The sequence below is a fragment of the Ostrinia nubilalis genome, chromosome 8 (genome assembly GCF_963855985.1).
Source record: "Ostrinia nubilalis chromosome 8, ilOstNubi1.1, whole genome shotgun sequence".
NCBI classification, from domain to species: domain Eukaryota; kingdom Metazoa; phylum Arthropoda; class Insecta; order Lepidoptera; family Crambidae; genus Ostrinia; species Ostrinia nubilalis.
Window position 1 is genome coordinate 9,801,846 of NC_087095.1, and position 21,948 is coordinate 9,823,793.

General features: G+C 34.1%; 1 protein-coding gene across 3 annotated transcripts in view; it reads left to right on the forward strand.

The window, feature by feature from the left end:
* Nucleotides 1-16,667, forward strand: part of LOC135073882 (acetylcholinesterase-like) — an 81,088-nt gene extending 64,421 nt beyond the window's left edge. For all 3 annotated transcript variants that reach the window (XM_063968112.1, XM_063968110.1, XM_063968113.1), the window contains exons 4-7: nt 2,554-2,706; nt 12,404-12,567; nt 13,024-13,181; nt 14,379-16,667. In XM_063968112.1, the coding sequence (XP_063824182.1) occupies nt 2,554-2,706; nt 12,404-12,567; nt 13,024-13,181; nt 14,379-14,491 (588 nt within the window). In that variant the 3' untranslated portion in view covers nt 14,492-16,667. The remainder of the gene's footprint in view (nt 1-2,553; nt 2,707-12,403; nt 12,568-13,023; nt 13,182-14,378) is intronic.
* Nucleotides 16,668-21,948: the final 5,281 nt, after the last annotated feature.

Sequence of the window (21,948 nt, forward strand, 5' to 3'; positions counted from 1 at the left end):
ATTATGTTATCTGCAGAGTAGAAAGGACATCAAGAATTCATAACGTTTCACGAGCTTTTATGAATCCGAAATGAACCATTACCAAATCGGAAAGGCTGAAATGTTGAATTAAAGAAAAAGGCTACAGTCGAGATTTGACAAAGTAGTTAATACGATCCCATCAAAAACAATACTTGTCAAAAAAACCAAGTCTCGCAACTCAGTTGTTCTACGGTAAAAAGTTGTGAGATCCATGTAATACCAAGTCCAGGCCAGGAAATCTTTAACGTTTTACATAAATTATTGACTTGGCCATCGCACTAAATAATTTAATTTACACGTGTTTTCATGCGATGGCCAAGTCAATATATTTATGTAAAACGTTAAAGATTTCCTGGCCTGGACTTGGTATTACATGGATCTCACAACTTTTTACCGTAGAACAACTGAGTTGCGAGACTTGGTTTTTTTGACAAGTATTGTTTTTGATGGGATCTCATTTCTTTTTGTATTTTGTAGACAGCAGTTATGTATCTAGAAAACTGGACCGAAATTGAAAAATTTTACTCGACTTGGCGGTTGCACTACCGTGCCCCCAAATATAATTTCTTTTTGTATTTTGTAGACAGCAGTTATGTATCTAGAAAACTGGACCGAAATTGAAAAATTTTACTCGACTTGGCGGTTGCACTACCGTGCCCCCAAATATTTTAGTTTTTCCTTGATTCATACACCAAACACTACTTATATTCCAAATTTGAAGCTTCTAGGTCTGCTAGAAGTGCCTTAGAGTTTTGATGATCGGTGAGTCAGTGAGTCAGTCAGTGAGTGACAAAATTAAGTAACTTTGACCCGTTATAATTCTTAAACTACTGGTTCAAATCGAATGAAATTTTAAATATACCGTGTCTTTACAATGCCTGCATAGCTAATGAAAATTCAGCCTTCTAGTTTTATCCACAACGAAGTTACAGGCGGTCGAAAATGGCCTGAATTGCTTCGAGAAAAGGATGGTACGGCCGTGCCGCTTTTTTGCTCGACTTGGTGGGGGCACTGCCGTGCCCCCAGATAACAATAACACTCTTTGTAATGCCATCTTGAAAGGATGGCCAGATGAAATAATGGTGGACTCTACGTAATATAATATGTGAAAGATTTTTGAGATAATGTAATCACAACAATATTAAACCACAAAAAAAATGATTTGCATTAGATTACAAAAAATACATTAAAATCACAGTTTAATAAAGTGTGTTTTATTAAGATGGCTCTCTCGGAGTCCAGTTAAAGTGAGACTCTATCTCGAAGAAATAAGATTTCGTGCTTCGGAGGTAATGTTACTTAAGATTCGATCTAATTGGTCTGTCATCAGTCAGTTGTTTCAATTCACATGATATAAGAAGTCGGCGCGTTACTAAAGAGCTACTTACTGTACCTATGAATTCTTAACATTTGTAGGTATTAGTATCAAAATCCTCTCGTAGTAAGAGAATAATTCTCTTTAAAACCAATGAACCCAGGTATTAAGTTACTTAGCGTGAGTAACCTTTTAAGCCTGCATCACATGCAAGCAGCCCAACTACTTCTAACTAGTTTAAAATGAGTTCCCAAGAAACGTTAAAGAGGATATCCCATCTTAAATTACCGCCAGCTACGGTAAATGGTTGTCATTTGTTCAATTTTGAACGTTTCGTATTGCTTACGAGCGACATTTGTGGGACCATATTTGGAAAGCATTTGTGTACTCAATCAACAAATAAAAATTGTGTAATGCGTGCTATGATATATTCGACATAAAAACCATTTTGTTTTGTCAGAGAGATCAAAAATAATTAAAGTATCTTTTGTTGCAACAAAATTGGAAGTAAGTAATTGAAATTTTCTCATGTTAGGGATAAGAAAATTCATATGCGAGATAGCTAAGGAAGAATCTCAGTATTCTCATATGATAATTCAAGATGGATCAAACTGTCCTACTGGCAATGGAAGTTAAATGCTAATTTGCCAAGTTTAATAAAAACCTACAGTTAACATAATTCAAATCCATCAAAAAGAGCTACAAAATGTTAAAAACACAAGCCACACGTTTCAGCGTTAGTAAAGTCCCACAACACAAACAATTTGGAAATTTACATCGGTTTTCGGTCATCAGTTCCCAGCCACAAGTTAAAACGACTAAAAGCGAGCCGAGCGTGTTCATTAAGTTTTTGCTTGCGAGTTCAAGTAGACGCTGTTTGCTTTGTATCAACCCCATATTTTGCACAGCGCTTGCAATCTGTTTAAAATGAATATAAAAGCAACTTTGTTTCATTGTATTGCTATACAATTTGTGCAAGATAATACAGAAAGATTTGAATTGAAACTATATTGATTTTGTTGCAAATTTTGCTATAATTAAACTCATTTAAATTCTCATTCTAAAAAATAATTTGAATAAGTAGTTAAGTTTATTTGAAACTTCTTGGAATACAAACAATATTTAAATTAATCAGAATTGTGAATTTGATTAAATCCAGACCTTTCTAGCTCATTAATTAAAATAAGCGTTGCACTAATGCGTTAAAACAATTTCAGTACACAGACTGGGAGGAGATTACTGATGGATACCTGAACCAGAAGATGATAGCGGACGTGGTGGGCGATTACTTCTTCGTGTGTCCGACTAACTACTTCGCCGAGATACTAGCTGACGCAGGGGTCGACGTTTACTACTACTATTTCACCCATGTAAGTAAATTAAAAGTAGTATTTTAACACACTGCTACTTTGTGTTGTACGTGTAAGGTGTTGCAACTGGAAATTGAATCTCGCATTTCTGCAAAGGGAAAATGAAAAATAGATAAATCTAGCGAATATCAAACAACTAAGGTTAAACAACTATCTTACTGATGTTGTAAGTAATGTAATAAATGTGGTCTTTACAGCAAGCCTAATATTGCAGTTATTTTGCTACAGATCTGATGTAGAGCACTGGACATTACTGGCTTCATATTAATTTTCTATTGTGCCTGTATCCCTCTGAGAAAGGCATTAAATCCTTTGCTGCTCCAATTACTCATTTAATTTAGTCCTAAGAAGTTTTACTAAAGTCAATAAAGTAGGTAGGTACGTACTACTTGAAAGTGCACTTGAAAATTAATTTAAGAGTAAAAGAGTTGGGCTTAAATAAAGTCCGGGAAACGTAATCACGGATTAGATAAAGAAACCCCGCCGAGAGACTGAGTGAGTTCGTTTTCGGACTTTTTTCATAGAGGCATGTTAAAATAATAATGCTTTTGGTTATTTGAATGTTTTGTCTGAATATAAAATCCTCATTTATATATCATAGCTGCTAACAATTTTGTTTGCATAACTATAAATAATTTTATCATTATAAAATAACCAACAAATATGATTAGTCGTTGCTTTGTTTTTGGATAAAATGGAGTTTCTGTGACGGATTACCTACTCGTCCAGGATCATAGGGAGACCACACAAGAGATTTACGCACTTAACCGAGTACAATAGCGTACAATAGATCGTGCTCCAGTTGCAAAATTACTGCCAGTCACAAATATGAAATAACTTGAATTATTTTGAGACAGACCAAAGAATCGCCTGAAAATAATAAACTAATACTTATAATTTTAATAATAACCCTCCTTCTAACACAGTCGGGTAAAAAGTATGTCTTTCAATGGTACGAAGCTCCAGACCTCATTTAATTTCGGAAACCAAAGTATTAGTGCACTCCAAAAAGGCATTCCTGTGACGAAGATGTACTTGAAAACCGTTCCCAGGCTAACACGTTAATTTGGCTAACGAAGCACACACGAGGGCTCTTTCAGACAGCTGCCAGCAACATTCGCTTTTCGCCCCAAACCAGAAACGTGGGTCAAAGAGAAATTGGAATTCCCACTCGTGTAGGCGCGCGAAAACACTTTTATTCTGAAATATATTGACAAAGCTCGCTTACAAACGTTCAGAGTTTAAACTTTTGAATTTGGAAATTATCTTTTGTTCTTATTTGACAGATTATCCCAACTAATCCCAACTAATATTATAAATGCGAAAGTAACTCTGTCTGTCTGTCTGTCTGTTACGCTTTCCCGCTTAAACCTCGCAACCGATTTTGATGAAATTTGGCATAGAGATAGTTTGAGTCCCGGGAAAGAACATAGGATAGTTTTTATCCCGGTTTTTGAAACAGGGACGCGCGCGATAAAGTTTTTCTGTGACAGACAAAATTCCACGCGGGCGAAGCCGCGGGCGGAAAGCTATTTCAAATAAATCGTCGTAGTACCTACCTATCTACTTGAAGCTAGATTAGATTAGTTTCGATTATGTTTGGCAATTATAACAAGAGTAAGGCGGTTATCACATTGCGCCGCGCTCCGCCGCGGTACGCGGGACGACAGATTTAATCATTGTATGCAAGTACCTCAGTTTGTATAGAAAACACGCGCAACAGTGTGACTGACAGCGGGATTTTTTATATGAAATCACGCGCTCCGCGGCGGAGCGCGGCGCAGTGTGATAACCGCCTAATGTGTGTAAAAATGACATGCAGCCGGCATCCGTGATATCATGATTTTGTTATAACCTATGTCCTCATCATACAGTAAGGGTTATAAAGATAATCATACCGTCAAAATCACGTAATAATAATTAGTGATGGGCCGACTATGGTCTTTGCCGACTAACCGACTAGCCGACTAATCGGTTATCAAATTGCCGATTAGTCGGCCGACTAATCGGCAATGCCGATCATTCTAATACCTACTTGTCCGAAGAATAATATACAGTGTGAGTCACGTTAAAGTGTACATATGAAAATAGATAAAACTAGACCTGTTTTTATCGACAAAAAAGAGGTCAAAAAATTTTTGAGATTTTTTTTTAATTTTTTATAGAATTTTTTTTCTTCCAATTACTTATTGTAAAGAAAACGTAATAACTTTTAAACTAAGCGGTATATCCTGATAAAATAAAAACAGTAATAATTCTAAATAACAGGCAATACTAAAAAAATACATAAATTACACAAAAAAGGCCAAAAAATAATAAAAAATTATACTTTTTGAAAAAAATCTGCTTAAAAATTCGTGTTTTTTTTGTTATTTCATAAATTTCTCCAAAAAATGTCCCTATAACCGGTGGTTTTTATTACTTTGTATTGTTCTCTATCGTATTATCTTTGTAAAACCAAAAATCGCATGTCTCTATCCCTATCACAACATTTGCTATGATCGTTTGAACAAAGGCCTGCCACAACATTATTCTCCGCTACAGGTAGAGACAATTTTAATTTTAACTAAAATGCTTATTTTACTTCGAAATCTTTTGTTTTTATTTGAAATCTAACTTGTCTTTATCAAAATTACAAATCTAGAGCCATTTTCAGTTTTGTTGTTAACGAAGCGTTGAATGGCGCGCTCGGAGAGGCTTAGTTCAAACGATCATTGCAAACGTTGTGATAGGGATAGAGACATGCGATTTTTGGTTTTACGAAGGTAATACGATAGAAAATAATACAAAGTAATAAAAACCACCAGTTATAGGGGCATTTTTTGGAGAAATTTATCAAATAACCAAAAAAACACGAATTTTTAAGCAGATTTTTTTCAAAAATTATCACATTTTATTATTTGTTGGCCTTTTTTGTGTATTTTATGTATTTTTTTAGTATTGCCTGTTATTTAGCATTATTACTGTTTTTATTTTATCAGGATATACCGCTTAGTTTAAAAGTTATTACGTTTTCTTTACAATAAGTAATTGGAAGAAAAAAAATTCTATAAATTTTTTTAAAAAAATCTCAAAAAAAATTTGACCTCTTTTTTGTCGATAAAAATAAGTCTAGTTTCACCTATTTTCATATGTACACTTTAACGTGACTCACACTGTATAGATTTTCTCAAAGAAATATGAATATCTAGAGTCCTAAAGAGATGAATATAACTTCTTGAGAAATGAGATTACTTTAATATGAGAAAAAAAAAAGCAACATTACAATTACCTAACAGTACCTAAAGTAGATGTCATAATTTTCCACGGCGGAGGTGACAATATGATCGCCTCCTGCTGGGCTAGGATGCGCGCCGTGACATTATTCTTACTTATCGACGTCAAACTGTATGGGCAAAATTGCGCTTATCACGGCACGCATTCTAGGCCCATTGATTCCTCTCAACCCTCCACGGTGATGGTCAGCGAGCTGGGGGACCTCCACCTGCATAGCACGGACTACCACCACCGTCGGATAGGCAGGGCCCGCCATACACCACTTCCCCGCAAGATAGGTGTGCAATTCCATGCATTTTTTCTCCGAAAAAAAAGTGTCATAATTTTTATTAAACAAATTACATAAACTTTAAACATTTTTGATGATTTCCTGGTAATTTTAACTAATCTTAACTTTGTATGAATTTAGACTGATTGCCAAAATTTTAAAACAGGTGAAACCACTTTTTACTGATTTTTTGCAGTCAAAAGTGGTTTAGATAAACGCCCTTGGTCTACCTCATAATCATCTTGGTGATTATGAGTTTTATTTCATTCACATATTTAATTTTGTAATGCGCTGATCTTATTCTTTTCGTGTCGACAACAAACCTAAACAGTGTCAGCCCAAAACTCCGCCACAAGAGTGGCGTTGTCAGTAGCACTCATCAAATCCTCACTCGTCAAATGCGCCGATTATAATCGGCATATTTTGCCGAATAGTCGTCACCAGTCGGCCGACTACAAATGATGCCGAATAGTCGGCTTTCCCGACTAGTCGGCGACTAGTCGGCCCATCTCTAATAATAATGCCTTTCAGTAATTGGTATCCGAATCTCAGGAACTCAACCGGAAAGGTTTCAGTATGTTTTCCAATAGAAGCTCGATCAAGCTTAAATTTAATTACAAAGAGAAGCATAGATCATTTGCTAACCCAATCAAATATCTCCAATTGTTCTCGTCTAGCTATGAGAGATCATTTATACTCGTTTGAGTAAAGGTAAAATAGGATATTAGAATTTCATGAGTACTGAAAAGACAAAACGTTAGAACGATTGTTATTTGTCTTTAAACCTCGTCGTAAATTTAATTTGCAAATTCTATGGCTCGGATCGCTCTCTAGGGAAAATGAGTGTAATCGCTAAACATTATTAGCCTCTACCATAATAGTATGATGAGTCAAACAGTTCAATTTGATGAAAACGATAGCAATCCTCTTTCAGCATTGTTTAATTTTGTTTGCTTTTATTACGTGCAATTTTAACGGTTCCACAAAGTTTAGTACTTTACCTATTCTCGAGGTCAATTATATTTTAATTAATAAATAACTCTACAAAAATGCGTAAGATTATATTTCTACCATTTTATTAATTTAGATTTATAAGACGACGTATATTTCTACCATTTTATTAATTTAGATTTATAAGACGATGACATCGTAAAGATAGCAGGAAGGCGCTGGACGCAGGCTACCAACCGGGCAACATGGAAAGCATTGGGGGAGGCCTATGTTCAGCAGTGGACGTCCTCTGGCTGAGATGATGATGATGATCAATAAGACGAAGACGTCACGAACGTTGGATGAGAAATCAATTTATCGTTTGTCATGCGTATTGTAACCACAAATAATCGTGTGTTTGTGTAAAATAAAACTTCATGGTTTAAAATAAACCATTTTTAGCGCAATAAATATAATTATAGGCCACGTAGATTCTTTAACGTCACAATTGCATCGTCCACCATTGTGCATTGGCCCATTCACTCTTGGGTATTCCATTGTGATTCAATCCAGCTTGCTTTATTGTACCAACTCGAGTGATGCTTTGTTACTATTGATTTTTTTCCTTTGGGAAATAAAATGATCATTTGAAAAGATAAGCAAAGAAACGACTCAGTGAGACTTTGCATTTATATTTTCTCATTGACTCTGATTTTATACGTACGGTATGCTTTTTCTTTGTAGAGTATCAACCACTAACGGCATTAACCTATTACACGAACTCGCAGTTTTGTTTAATGATTAGTCATAATTACCACAAGCTTTTAAATGTTCGTGCAAACTTTTAAATTTCTTCACAGCATTAGTCCAAAAGTGGTATGTTTAAAATTATTTAGAGACGTGTAAGAGTGCTTTTTAAAATCTCACCGAAATTTTCTATAAGACATGGAAACTGAAAACCATATTTTGGCTTACATAGTAGTTCAAGTTATCAGCTTTGCTCTATGGCTTTGCTTTAATATAATTTTCATAAAAATGTAACTTACTTGTCTTATTTAATTTTATTTGAAAATTTAATGTATTGTTGTCAAGCCCCCAGCACAATGGTGTCATAATTTGTAAATTCCCGTCTAAATGAAATTTAAAACGCTTTTGTTCTCTCCATAATATGACGAAGGTGCTCTAGCTTAGGAATGTCTATATTAACATTAAACTCGACGTTGGTCTCTGCACCCTTAACTTTAAAACGGAGAAACGCTGCGATTTTAATGGAATAAGATAGTTACTCTATTCGAGTGCCCAAAAGAGCTGGCAAATACAATTATCTGTTATTGTAAATGTAACCTACACAAACCTCTACAAATTACCCGATTCTCTGCTATTGTAAACCTAATACAGAGAAAAATCTTTACCAAATTACCTTTCGGGAATCTGGACAAAGCTGATAATCCAGTATCCCATTTGATCAAACAAACAAAATCTTTCCTTAATCATCAATTTTATTCGAGGCCAAAAGGAAATTCAATTTTTACGTAAAGCTTTTTATAAACCGTCAAACAGGGCGTGAAACTTATTTAACTGAGTTACCTCTCTGCACCTAATGTAATAATGGTTTTTATGAAATATTGTCCCTCGCATGTAATGCTTGTTTTGACATGCGCAAAATTGTGATATGTCCAAAGATTTATTTATTTGGCTACTTATATTAAACATACTACAATGTAATGTGTGTAATAAGTAGGTATTCTATTATCAAAGTTCTTCATCTGAATTTTTATTATTCACAAGAGACACTGAAACAGCACTTATCCCTCCAGTCGTGTAAAGAACGAAAAATAATATTTTCAGTGAGAGTCTGATAAAGCCTTAATTCCTAAGAAATCGTGGTTCGAGCGCTCGCGTTACCAACGGCCATAAATTATAAGTTTGATCTCGACTGCTTAATGGAATGAAGCGGTAAGTCGCGCTAATGCGAAAAAAGTGTCACAAACGACCTTAATATGGTAAAAATGAGATAAATGGTGGACAATAAATCAGGAAGTTAGAGGAGCGTCGCGATTTGTAAGCGACGACGTAACGATTTGACAGACGGGCCGCGATGCCGAGACGTTTTATGGGTCACGAGCCACCAAAACAAGCAACGGAGGGGGCTATTTTTCTTATCACGCAATGAATAATAAAAGGAACGTTAAATTTTTGACTTACGACACGCGATTCTCTAACTTTTCTCACGTTGCGAAAGGTGGGTATAAAGGATGCGCGGATGAGAGATGTATTGTTTCTGTTTGCAAAGTTTTGTTCGTATCAAATGACTTTCATCAAAATAAAAATACTTTTATTTTAAAAACATAACTAAAGATGGTACATATTGGTTTAGTGTTAAAAATAATTTTTAAACTGTTCCTAATCAAACAACACCGACACAGGAATCAGACCAATAAAACAGTACCGATATCAAAAATAATATGACTAATGTTTTGCCAACGCAATTCCACGTACACATAACCCCCACTTAAATAACCGTTGAAACGAACGTTACCATTATTCGGGTACAGGCTTGGGGTTTCGAATGGACAAACGACTGTAATTACGGCGTTCAGGTAAACCCTGAACAGTACGAGGGCCGATCATTGTCGTGTTTAATGTAGGTACAAAAAAGATTATAGCAATTAAAGTGAACCGCTGCAGGCCGGCGAATGATTGCATCTTTAATAAATTAGGCGCGGGTCAGCCCGGCCGGGGCAAAGGTCACAGATTAACAACGCGCTATTTTGGGTTGTGACCCGTCGTCGCTCCATTTCTGTTCGAGACACTGGACTATTTCGCTATGGAACATCTCGATTTTTTAGATTTTATATTCGCAACTTCGGAATTTTAAATCAGAGGGTATGCCTGAGCAGACTGAAATCCAAATCGAAAGTTTATAAAGTAACTAATTACTTATTTTCAAAACCAAAAACTTTATGAGTAATTTTCATATTAATGTATTTTGTAATCGAGAGGCTTTTATTTGCGTACAGGAATGACCAAATTTCCCTATTAAGTTTATGTTCATTCCAGAAATTAAGATTGAGTAGGTACAATTGACATTCCTACCAAAGTATTAAACTCCCCAAAATAACTAAACCTACGTAAATTCTGTCATCACGTCACTTATTTTCTGAATAAATTGTCTGTAACGGACGTCTGTCTATGATTTTTATCGTCAACACGGATTTAGGATACTTTATGACACGTGAGTGATCTTTTATAGTTTCAGTTATTTTTATATGTTTCATAAAATCTAAGTAGGTACAAATTAAAACACCTCTACTAAGTGACCTATTTTGATATAAGACATCGCGAACATACAGTGAAGTTTTCAAGTTTTCTTGTTATTTCTACATACCTGTCGTATAATTATTTTATGCAACATAAACTGTCATTTACTCGTAATAAGATCCTGTGACTAACTCGTGCCACATAATTATACAACTTTCTATTTTTGCCCCTGATGTTCAAGTAAGTATTAGCGTATTTAAATTAGTTGTTAAATCTATTCTCTGTCGCTTGGAAAATACGAAATAACATTAATTTAGGATTTTCAAACTTTTTCCGGATGCAAATGGACAGTCGCGCCACTTAACCTAGAATTTTACCGCCTATTTCCAGCGACCGGTATTGATTGGGACAGTTTTTAGAAGCATTTATAGGTATGTAAATTATTTAGGTTGCTCTCTTTACAGAAGATTTGATATTGACCGACTGAACTTAACTAGTCATTCTGATAGTTCAATCTAAATATTTTTAGACATAGCCTAGTTGTAGAGTCGGTCATATTTTGAATTTAAAATCATAGGAAATCATGATAATAATTTACTTTCTTTGTTTCATGATAAGAACTTAACAAAACGTGTAAATCAATAATGAATTATCTGAACACAATCTTGTTACCGCGCAAATTGTAACGCGTTATTAATTAAACGCCGCTCTGAAAGACGACCCCAATTCTGCTTTAGGGAGGCCACAGAAAATAAATTTTAAAATCTCGCGGGTATTACGAGATGTTACATAAATGTGGGCTGACCTTTCCACAAGTGTGTTACATACGTAGTCATAGCATGCATGACAACGCATACGTAGCCGGCCGCTTGCATTATTAAGCGGACGCCGCGTACCTAACAGCCGCTTTTAATTCAATGGCTCACTTAAAACCTTACCAAATACGGTGCTAACCGTTGCCAAGGTTTTACATTGAGTGTTATGGTAAGGGAGGTTTTTGAACCCTAGGGGATTACGCTGCAGCGATGAAGTTGTCATTATACTCCCCGAGGGGACATGATTTTACAGAATTATTGCTGTCGTGTTAATGAACACGCATACAATTAGTATCTACTGAGTAGTAAGCTAATTTAGACGAAGCCAAGTAATAATATCAAAGAATTGTTTTGCTAGGCTCATCTGGAAACCGCAAAAATAAATGACCTTTCTTTTTTTGGAAAACTGATACTTTGTAATGTAATCTGGGTAATTTGATCAATTTTCGTATTGCTAATTCATCTACAAATGGACATAATGCGTAGGTAGGTTAACAAAAAACTTTGATCTTACTTTGAGAAGAAAACAGTTTGTTCAGCACATTGTTTTACAGAAAATGTGTCAGAATAATAAATGATTGAAAAAGCCCAAAGGTCAGCTCCTGCTTTTGAAAACATCCATCAAAGTTTTGATCGTAGGCGTAACAATCATAACGAATTGAGACTTAGCGTCGGCGTTACTCAGCGTTATTAGTTGTGAAAGAACTTCTCCAACTAAGTTAATAATAACAAAACAAAACGTGGTGGGTATTAAGTAAATTAACTTGGTTTATTTTTCGTAGTTGTAGGAAAAGCGTGTTTGCTCGGGATTCACATTTCAATTCTTTTATCCATGTAAAACCTAAATACCATTTCCCACTTTTGTCCTGGAAAAATGCTATGCCGGTTTTACTCTGATAAAATTGTATTTCAAACAAAACAACTATTTTTCTATGGATATTTATTTACCTATCTCGACTTAAACTGTAGTCACCGGAGAACTTTATTGTAAAACCATTAAAATGTTGTTTTTTTGTCCCGAAGCAGTGGTAGGGTTAATATTGGGATGTGTAAAAGTGCTTTTTAAAAGCCTATTTGCAAAAATATATGAGTTTTATGAGTTTTTTATTAAAGTTCTAAAACAATCAATTTAATTTCTCTCTTACAGCGTACAAGCACGAGTCTCTGGGGCGAATGGATGGGGGTCATGCACGGCGACGAGATGGAGTATGTGTTCGGGCATCCGTTGAACATGTCTCTGCAATACCACACCAGGGAGCGTGACTTGGCAGCTCACATCATGCAGTCTTTCACTAGATTTGCTTTAACTGGGTAAGAATCTTCTGTTGCGTATACTTTTTTTCCAAAATGGGGAGAACAGGGATATGTTTGTCATCTGGATGTTATGGCGTAAGTACACTATGCGGAAAATTTACCCAGTTGAAGCGCTAGCCCGCACATCGAAGTATGGGAGACACACGGATGGGGGAAGGAGAAAGTAACCGAGATGGTGTTCACACTATTACGTCTTGGCCAATTTCCCGCATAGTGTACTCGCACCATTATAAATTTATTATTATACTCGTCTATTGAAAAGTAATTTTTTTTTTACCTTTTTTCGGCAAGTTGCCAGTCTAGTCATTCATTTCAAAGCAGTCAATTTACTCGCGTAAATTACGCCATTTCTGCATATTTTTATGAATTTAGAGTTGAGTTTTCAAGTAACACACTTAACGAAGTATGTAGAAAGCATATTTACAAGATTTTATTTTAACTTTTCTTTTTCAGAAAACCTCACAAACCTGACGAGAAGTGGCCGCTATACTCGAGAGCTTCGCCCCACTATTACACGTACACTGCTGACGGCACCAGCGGGCCTGCCGGCCCTCGCGGACCCAGGGCTTCGGCGTGCGCCTTCTGGAACGACTTCTTGAACAAGCTGAATGGTTAGTGTGCAAAGATTATTTTCTTTCATGTCCAATTCAAAATTTTTTATTCTATTTTGAGCTAAAATTCCTAATATTTTCCGTGATTAGATGATTGGTTAACACCACACGTTAAAGAATGTGTGTAGGAAAAATCTACCCTCTCGTCTCTTTTAAACAAAAGTAGTCCAGTAGAATTAGATTTTAAATCGGAAATAATTCCTACAAAAGATTTTATTGCTTTAATGGCTTCATTGGTTGCCCATTAAGACTCTCCTAGGTTTTCGACTTCGACGGAGTTGTGCTTAAGTGATGGGGACCCCTGGGGAAAGGGGCGCTTTTTAGGTTTTCCGGTTATACCGCGTGAAGGACCTGTGAAGTTGTTGTTGATTTTTGGCGTCGAACCTTAGACCAGGCATACTGCTAGGAAACGTAGTCGTGCAGGAGGATACAAGGAAGAGGGACAGCCACATTAGGTAACACAGAGTCGTTCAGGAGAGTGCCAGGAAGAGGTGCAGCAACCGCAGTTAAGGAACGGCTGGGACGAACAAGGATAAGCGAATCTAACTCGTGAGCCTTGATACGCTGGTTAAGGCGACCCTTTACAAGGCTTGGGAGCCTACGGGTGACGAGCTATTGGACGTGGAGAGGGTCATTAATTATACACTTATTTTCTACTTTGCCGAACATTTGCACGAGAACGGTTTGTTCAAAACATATGAGTTTGGTCTTATTTAATGCAGGATTAAATGCCCTTCAACCTTCAGAAAGACCACTTTTCGATAGGGTAAGTCCTTTACGCGGTATAACCGGAAAACCGAAAAAGCGCCCCTTTCGAGGGCCCCCACCACTTAAGCACAACTCCGTCGAAGTCGAAAACCTAGGAGAATCTTTATGGGCAACTAATGAAGCCATTAAAATACTAAAATCTTTAGTTGGAATTATTTCCGATTTAAGTAATTCATTTTTGTGTTTAATTCTACTGGCCTAAAGGTCGCACTAGAAAATAAATGATCTGATGATGATGTAGGTAACTAATTAATTATTAATCAAGGTCATGTTATTGTCTTAACCTAGTTGAAAGAAGACTCGTTTATCATTGGCCTAACATTTCAGGAATATCATTTCAGTGTAACTAATCCAGAAATCACTCTTTCTTTTTTAGTGAGTTACTAAGTAAATTGATATTAAAATGTGTTATTATTATTTATTTTACAGAATTAGAGCATGTGCCGTGTGACCGAGCCGTCACAGGGCCATACAGCAGCGTCGCTGGCACCACTCTGCCAATCCTGATGCTGACTGCTCTCGCCACCACAGTCGCAGTGTAAACTTGATCACCGTTTACTCTTGTGAGCAAGCATAAGCTTGAAAAACATTCAGTGAAATATTTAGACCTAAGTAGAAAAATGTGTGTTATGTGATGATATTTTGTATGAGGCTTTTAATTTTAAAGTTGAATAATTAAATAAAATAAATAAATAAAAATAAAAAAACGTTTATTTGGCACAACACAATACAAATTAAAACTTAAAATTAAAATAAAATTGTACCAAACAGGTCCTCGCTCAGCATAAGCCGAGGCACGTAGTACCTCGACGCTGATATTCTGCGAGCACCGTTTTAGTAACAATGTGAAAATATTTTAACTGAGATCTTGAATCGGATAAATTAAATACATCCAAAAAGACATCTGGAAGTAAAAAATTATTGACTTTGCATTGGTGAAATTTGAGGATTCGGATATCTAATTTCAATTAAAATATTTACATTAATTTGTTGTTTAATAAGATAATTTAATAGACAATCAAAAAGTAAAACAATATTCCTTGGAATATCATAATTTTGTAGTTTTGAATGTACAAGGTGCCCCTTCATTTATTTTCTACATAAAATGCTTGATGATACCTTATTGGTATAAAATAAGTAAAACTTTGTACTAGAAAGATGCGAAATTTAAAATGACATGTGAAAAGCTTGTCGTAAATAGGGATGGATGAAATGTATTAAAATAAGAAAAAGTTTTTATAAATTGTTTGTCATGGTAGAGTTTTGATTTGTGATTTTTAATAGGAGCCCTCGGGTCATTGTTAAAGTATAATAATGGTAATTTTAACGCTGAATATTATGTATAATTATACATTGTAAGATTTTATTCTAAATGTTCACGTTGAATGTATTGAGTTGATTAGTTTAAAATGTTCCTGTACCTAGTTGATTCATATGTTTGGTGTTTTATGATAAGTTAGAATTAAATCGTTGCTAAATTTGATAATGTAATCCAACATGCAATGATTAGAATTGTGTGTAATGTAACATGTAATGGTTAGGGAACTAAATGTCAGCTTTGATTGTTAAAGCGATGCTTTCACACAACATGGGTTTATCACCATACATATCAAAGTGTGCCTCTGCTTAAATAGCAAAATAAATGAATCATATCTTTATCCTAGCGAGATTTTAGAGATTTATAATATATTAAATAATATATTATTATAATGAAAGTCGAGCGTATACTGTTAGACAAATTTTTATCAATATACCTATTTATGTATATATACTACTATTTAGGATGCTATAAAATTCGTACCACTTGAGAATCTTATGAACTCAAAATTCTTATGACTTCGAACAGATAAATAGTATATTTTGTAAATATCCCTTCTTATGAATAGGACGCAATATTCTGAACAAAAATAGACTTACCTACGTACGTACGTTTATATTCTTATGCAAGTAAATTGTTATGACAAAACACTTTAGAATTAAACACCACTTATTGTTATTGAATGACGTGTTGGCTCAAAACTATTTCCGGAGAGAATCGCTGAACATTCCACTGCCATGAACATTATAATTATTTGTGCGAATTTCAACATTGTGTTTTAGTGATAATCTCTTGTTCACTTCGAAAAATTCTCAGTAAATTACAATGCTCATTTATAAATGATGGTTTATATTAAATTATATTAATTTAAAGTTTGTTATTTCTAAATATTTATTCTGATTTATAAAATCTGTTAAAATTAGTCCTATTCAAATTGAAAAGATTTGACTCTTTTTGTTAAACTAAATACAAAACCACAAAAAGTGAGGTTATTGCTTAGCCCAAGGGGTTTAATATAAAGTTATTCAATGCTCTAGATATAAAACTTTCTTTTTGAATGGGATTTATTTTGTAGCAGAATTTCATCATCTTCATAATACTTCGATCAAATGTGTCTTTCTTTCTCTATTGTCGACAATAGCATAATAGTTTCTTCAACAACACTTAATCTGTAGCTTAATAATGCTTTAAGTGAAAAGTATCTTATGAATTTAATAACAATTTTATACTTACATAATTTGTACTAAGACATATAGTATTAAATATATATGCGATTGTCAATTACTATCCATGAAAGAGTTTTGAAAGAATTGGGAACATATCGGAAGAATGTTAAGGGTAGGTATAATAAAATGTAATTGCTTAAAATGTGAATAAAATATGTAAGAATCATGGTACAAGTTAGTTTTTGTTTTGCGATTTCATGACGTTGTTACGTCTACTTTATTGTCACCTTTATTCGTATGTGTTTAATGTTGCCTTTTGAAGGTATAATGCAAGATTAGCACAAGTAGTTTTGTGGGTCACATCATTGGCTTGTCCTACAATGGAAGTGTGGCTCTGGTCTGAACTCGGTAATGTTGCACCACTGCGCTTTTATGTGGATCAAGCACAATTTTGAGAAGTTGATGGGATAGCTTTAATTAGTAAAAATAAGATGTAAAGTGATCTAAATAAGATTTATTAAATATTTTAAGTAGTGAAAATAACGCGTCATTATTGTTCCGTTACTCACAAAAAGTTATAGTTTTCTAAAAGTTAGTAAGCACAAACTAATTAGTTCAACAGCATAAAATACAAGAAAATAAGGCAATTATAATAAACCAATTTGCTTCAAATTGTTGTATAAATGTAGGTTGATATTAATTTTATGGCGTGAATGAAGTAATTCATAATTATGTTCTTTTAGGTAAGGTTAACAGCAGTGTATTCCATTTTCTGAAAAAAAAAAAAAAAGTGAAATCCAATCCAAGCATTAGCATGGTATAATATTGGTAAACATCAATTTTCATCTTTAATTTTACGGGCCTAAATTATAATTTCTTTTATTACAAAAACTTTTCTTCATGACAAATCATCATCGATAAATTTCGTTAACATGTTGTCAATAAGGTAATCATTAGATGTAGTGTTTAGAATGATATATTAAGGCAAAGATTGAATGTGATTGCCATTAGTATTTTATGTACGTAACTGTAAGTATTTAATTCTCCTAATAGTTTTCTGCTGATCAAACAATATCTACTGTAATTAGAATGTAGAAGCATCGTTATATGGTCGCACGCAAGATCTATGTCCATACTTGTAATTCATGAAAGGTGGTTAAATGAGTCGTTAGTTTTGAGGACATCGCACCCTTAATAATATAGGGGCACAACTCAAAATTTTTGGTTTTTTACTTTTTGTACTAGAGAGGCACATTTTCGTAAGTTCTACAAGATGGCTTTCACAGAAATCGAAAACAATGATCAGATAAAAGAGTTCTACATTTTGTGCCCCTTCCATACTTTCGTCTATCTTCCCGCTAGAAGGGCTGAATCAGAGACATGCCATTATTTGTCGAATCCGGCCCCCGCGACTGTGGTCTAATTTGGAGTTGTGCCTTTGTGTGACAAACTTTTAAGTAAGTGTTAGTGAGCTAAGACTAATTAATTCCTTGTATTTCTAATAATATGTTACATTTTGATTTTTATTACATTGATAAAGTCCCGTTAATCATAGAAAATTATAAAATATAACTTTAACTTTAGTTAGGCGGACCATGGATGGGTGTTTGTAGTTAAATTTACAACTCTCCTTTATAAGTAATTTGCTTCTTGGTATTAATTTTCATACCTATTGGTTGATTAGGAGCCTATAGAATGTTTTATCGCGATGCTAAGAAATAAAGCGGTGGTTATGAAATACTTCCCGACAAATAAACTAATGATTAATAAAATAAGAGACATACCTTACCTACGTGTTAAGGCTATTAACGTTCGCTCGGGGCTCGGATTGGCTTTTTTCTTTGTTTATTTTATGAATAAACGCACTAGTCAGCCAAAAGGTGAATTACTTCAATATGATAGTGTTATAATTTTTAATTATATTATTCATCAATTTATTACGGTCACATAAATTGATGCTAATTAATCACTCAGATTCTGAGGACTGAGGATACATCGAATTTATTTTAAAATTATCTTTTCACGTATTAAGTTACTACAATTTTACTGATCAGCTATTAGACCTTGAAATTTTCAGTTTGTCTAAATTTAAGTTCTAAAGTGCTTTTTGTCTTAAAAAATATGAGTTCGTAATGAAATCTTGTGTTAACACCACTAACAGTTTTTATTAATATCTGGCAAATATTGTACACAAAAGCAAAGAAAAAAGATCACGGAGTTTGTGATTTGTTATCACAAACTCCAAGCATACTTTGGGATAAAAATTGTACAAAATAATAAATATTGGGTGTCCAATATCGTCGTAAACCTTGTGTACCTAGACTCTTTGCAATACTGAAGTCAAGCAGAACGTAAAGGGCTTCTATTTGGAGGGCCAAAGATATGTATTGAGCTTTCTAATCACTAAAATGATGATGAGTACGGAAAAATTAAAAGCAGCTATCTTCGATGGACTGCAAATCCGTGCTCTTATAAAAGAGTGTATTTGTAAACCATATAACACAAATTGAATCTGAAGCATGGCTAAGGTGCTTAAGTAGTAAAATATTTTTTGGGGAATGTTAGAACACCAGAATGGATATTCTTGTGTTCAAAATTGGTTGCTAAAATCCTTCAAAAATTACACACGCCAATTTGAGTATTAAATTGTATTTTTTACAATAGCCATTTGAACTGATTTCCACATAATGTGGGTGATTATAGTAAGGGACAAGGAGAACGGTTCCTTCCACTAGGACAGCAGGATAGTGGAAAAAAGATACCAAGGTACTGGCTGTTGGACTTTAATAAGTGATTATCCTGAACAAATCCATAACAGAAAACCTTACAGAAAAAGTTTTTGTAGGTTTTTTCTTTATTTGATGAAAAGCATATTTTTTATAGGGTAAGAGTCCCTATCTATCTAAGTAAACATATTTTGAATGCATAAAATTAGTATTTTCATGTCGGTTTTCTCAGAGAAATAGCTAATAGTCTTTATTTTAATCTAATTCGACATATCTAATAATTTTCTAGTATTCAGCACCCTACTCTTATACTGAATTGGCTATAAGCTACTATACCGCACAATAACTGTCCTCAATGTTATTGGGCGTAAATCAATATAGAAATCGAATAATACACTTATTTTTAAATATTAGAGAGCAATATTAGGGAATATGCCATATAAAATAATTCAGCCTAAGGATTAGATGGGCACAAGTACAAGTAATACCCAAAATCACAACAACAGAAATAGTAAAATAAAGGCCTAACTTTGAAATATTTTTTTAAACAATTTTTTTAAATACTCATAATAAATATTTTCAAAAATGTCTTATGTCAAATTATATAACAGATACCAGTGATGAAGTATGCTTAATTTGAAAGTTGTAGCTGATAAAATAAAGATTTTAGAGCCAATTATGTAAAAAACCGCGATCCGCCAATTGGTTTTTTGGCTTTTCCCAAAAAACTGAATTTTGGAGTTGTGCCCATTCATTATTAAGGGTGCGACATGTTTGAAGAGCGAATCTTTGATAGAGAATGCATTTGTCAGTTCAATGTGTAGTTGACTATAATAAATGGTTTGTTAGATAAAAATAAATGTTCAATGTTTTGTGTAAAACGAAAATATCTGATACGCAAATCTTAGTAGGTACTGCTTTACAAATTAGGTGCTAATTTAACTGTGTGTATACATAATTAATGTGCACTTATTCATTTTGTACTACTGTAAACAACAAATGCGAATGACGTCGACAATATCTATTTTATATTTTGGACTTGAACGAAGCGATGTCTTCGGCTTCGTGGTTGCTTTTTATTTCAAACGTATTTCTGTATTTCTCACATGTTATACCTTCACTATTATACACGGTGTCGATTGTTTCCTCGCAAAAAAAAATCTAAAGAATTTCGAAAAGTATTGCGTCAAATGTTAGATTTTATTAGTAAGATGATTATAATTCGTTTGTACAGTTGCATGAAGATTTATTTCACTGTAGTAAGATCAAATATTTTTATCTGAATACTTTTAGACAATAGTCATAATATTTTGCTTTAAATATTTAATTATTATCTCTATCCAGAAAATACTCAATAAAATTTACTTAAAAATATTGTTTTAATATTCCTCTGTAACGTCCTTACCACCTTTTCTTACCTACCCATAAAAATACTAATTAAAAGAATTTTAAAAGTTGGCAATATAAGTACCATTATGTTTAAGACATTGATCACGAAAAGGTTTCCAACAAACGAGATAATATACCTTCTTATCGATAATGCTAGAAGGGATATGCTCTACCAAACGATCTAATGGATTTATCAAACCATCTAAGCAATGACCGAGGGCTTGTTATCGACATAAAAGGTCGATGGTTATCATGGTAACAACACACCTACCCTACAGTTAATAAAACGAATACGTTTACTTTAGCTAATCATCTGATACTATTTACGCTTTGAGCTTGCTATAAAAAGCGAATATCCTTTCTGGTGACTGAATAACTAGCCTCCAAAGTCCTATGACAGCTATTTTGGCTAGAGTTAGGTAGATGTCGCTCTATGTTCCAATCACTGATCCCGAACCATTTCGGGACCTCGAATGGGACCCATTGAATCCACAACTCTATGTTGGAGACACGTTACTCACAACAAATCTCTGTAGATGCCACTAGTTATTCGGAGACATTTTCTTCTTTAGCTCTACTACGAATTTGTCTTAGTTACGAATATTTTTTTTTTTCATAAAACAAGTAACTAAATACAGCTATTAAGTATAAATAAAACCTACCTTTTCATCGTCATCAAAAATGGTTTCAAACTATATTTTTCATTATTTTTTTAAAGTTGCTCAGTAGTTTTCTAGCTAACTCTAGCTGTGCTTTCAGTATTACTAATTCAGAACAAACTTTTACCGTAAGAAATTTGGCTCGGTTATGAAATTGTATACTGTTTGTGTATTGTTGTTAGAACTTTGAAAGGTCTTGATTTTCTATCTCAAGTAGTTTAAGTAAAAACCTGAATTTGAAAGATTTTAGCCCGTGCTTATACAGGTTAAGGATTAATCCCATTCTAAAAATATTTCAGCACATTAGACTTCACGTTTTTGTTGCAATATCGATCTAATTACAAGTACATAAGATGAGATAGAGGGTTTAGCCTGATGTGCCTTTATCTGTACATAGAGACCCTGTTATTAGCTTACCTTAATACTTCAAGCACTACCTTACGGACTGAGGCGGATATTACTACTTACTTACTCGTACGGTTTGACTGAAATAGTGCAATCTTCATCTTGGTGGATATTGGATGTCTCAGTGGTACTTCTAGACTAATATTCGTTAAACTGTCTCTATGAATCATAATTAGCGTTACTTTCAAAAAATAAAGGAAAATAAAGGTGTGCTGCACGCTTACGAAGTCGAACTGTCATCGTCGAAAGATTGCAAATTGCAACCTTATTTTACAAATTAATAGCTCGTATCACTTAATGAACTATTTTCCAGCAATGTAATTTCTACCTAACACG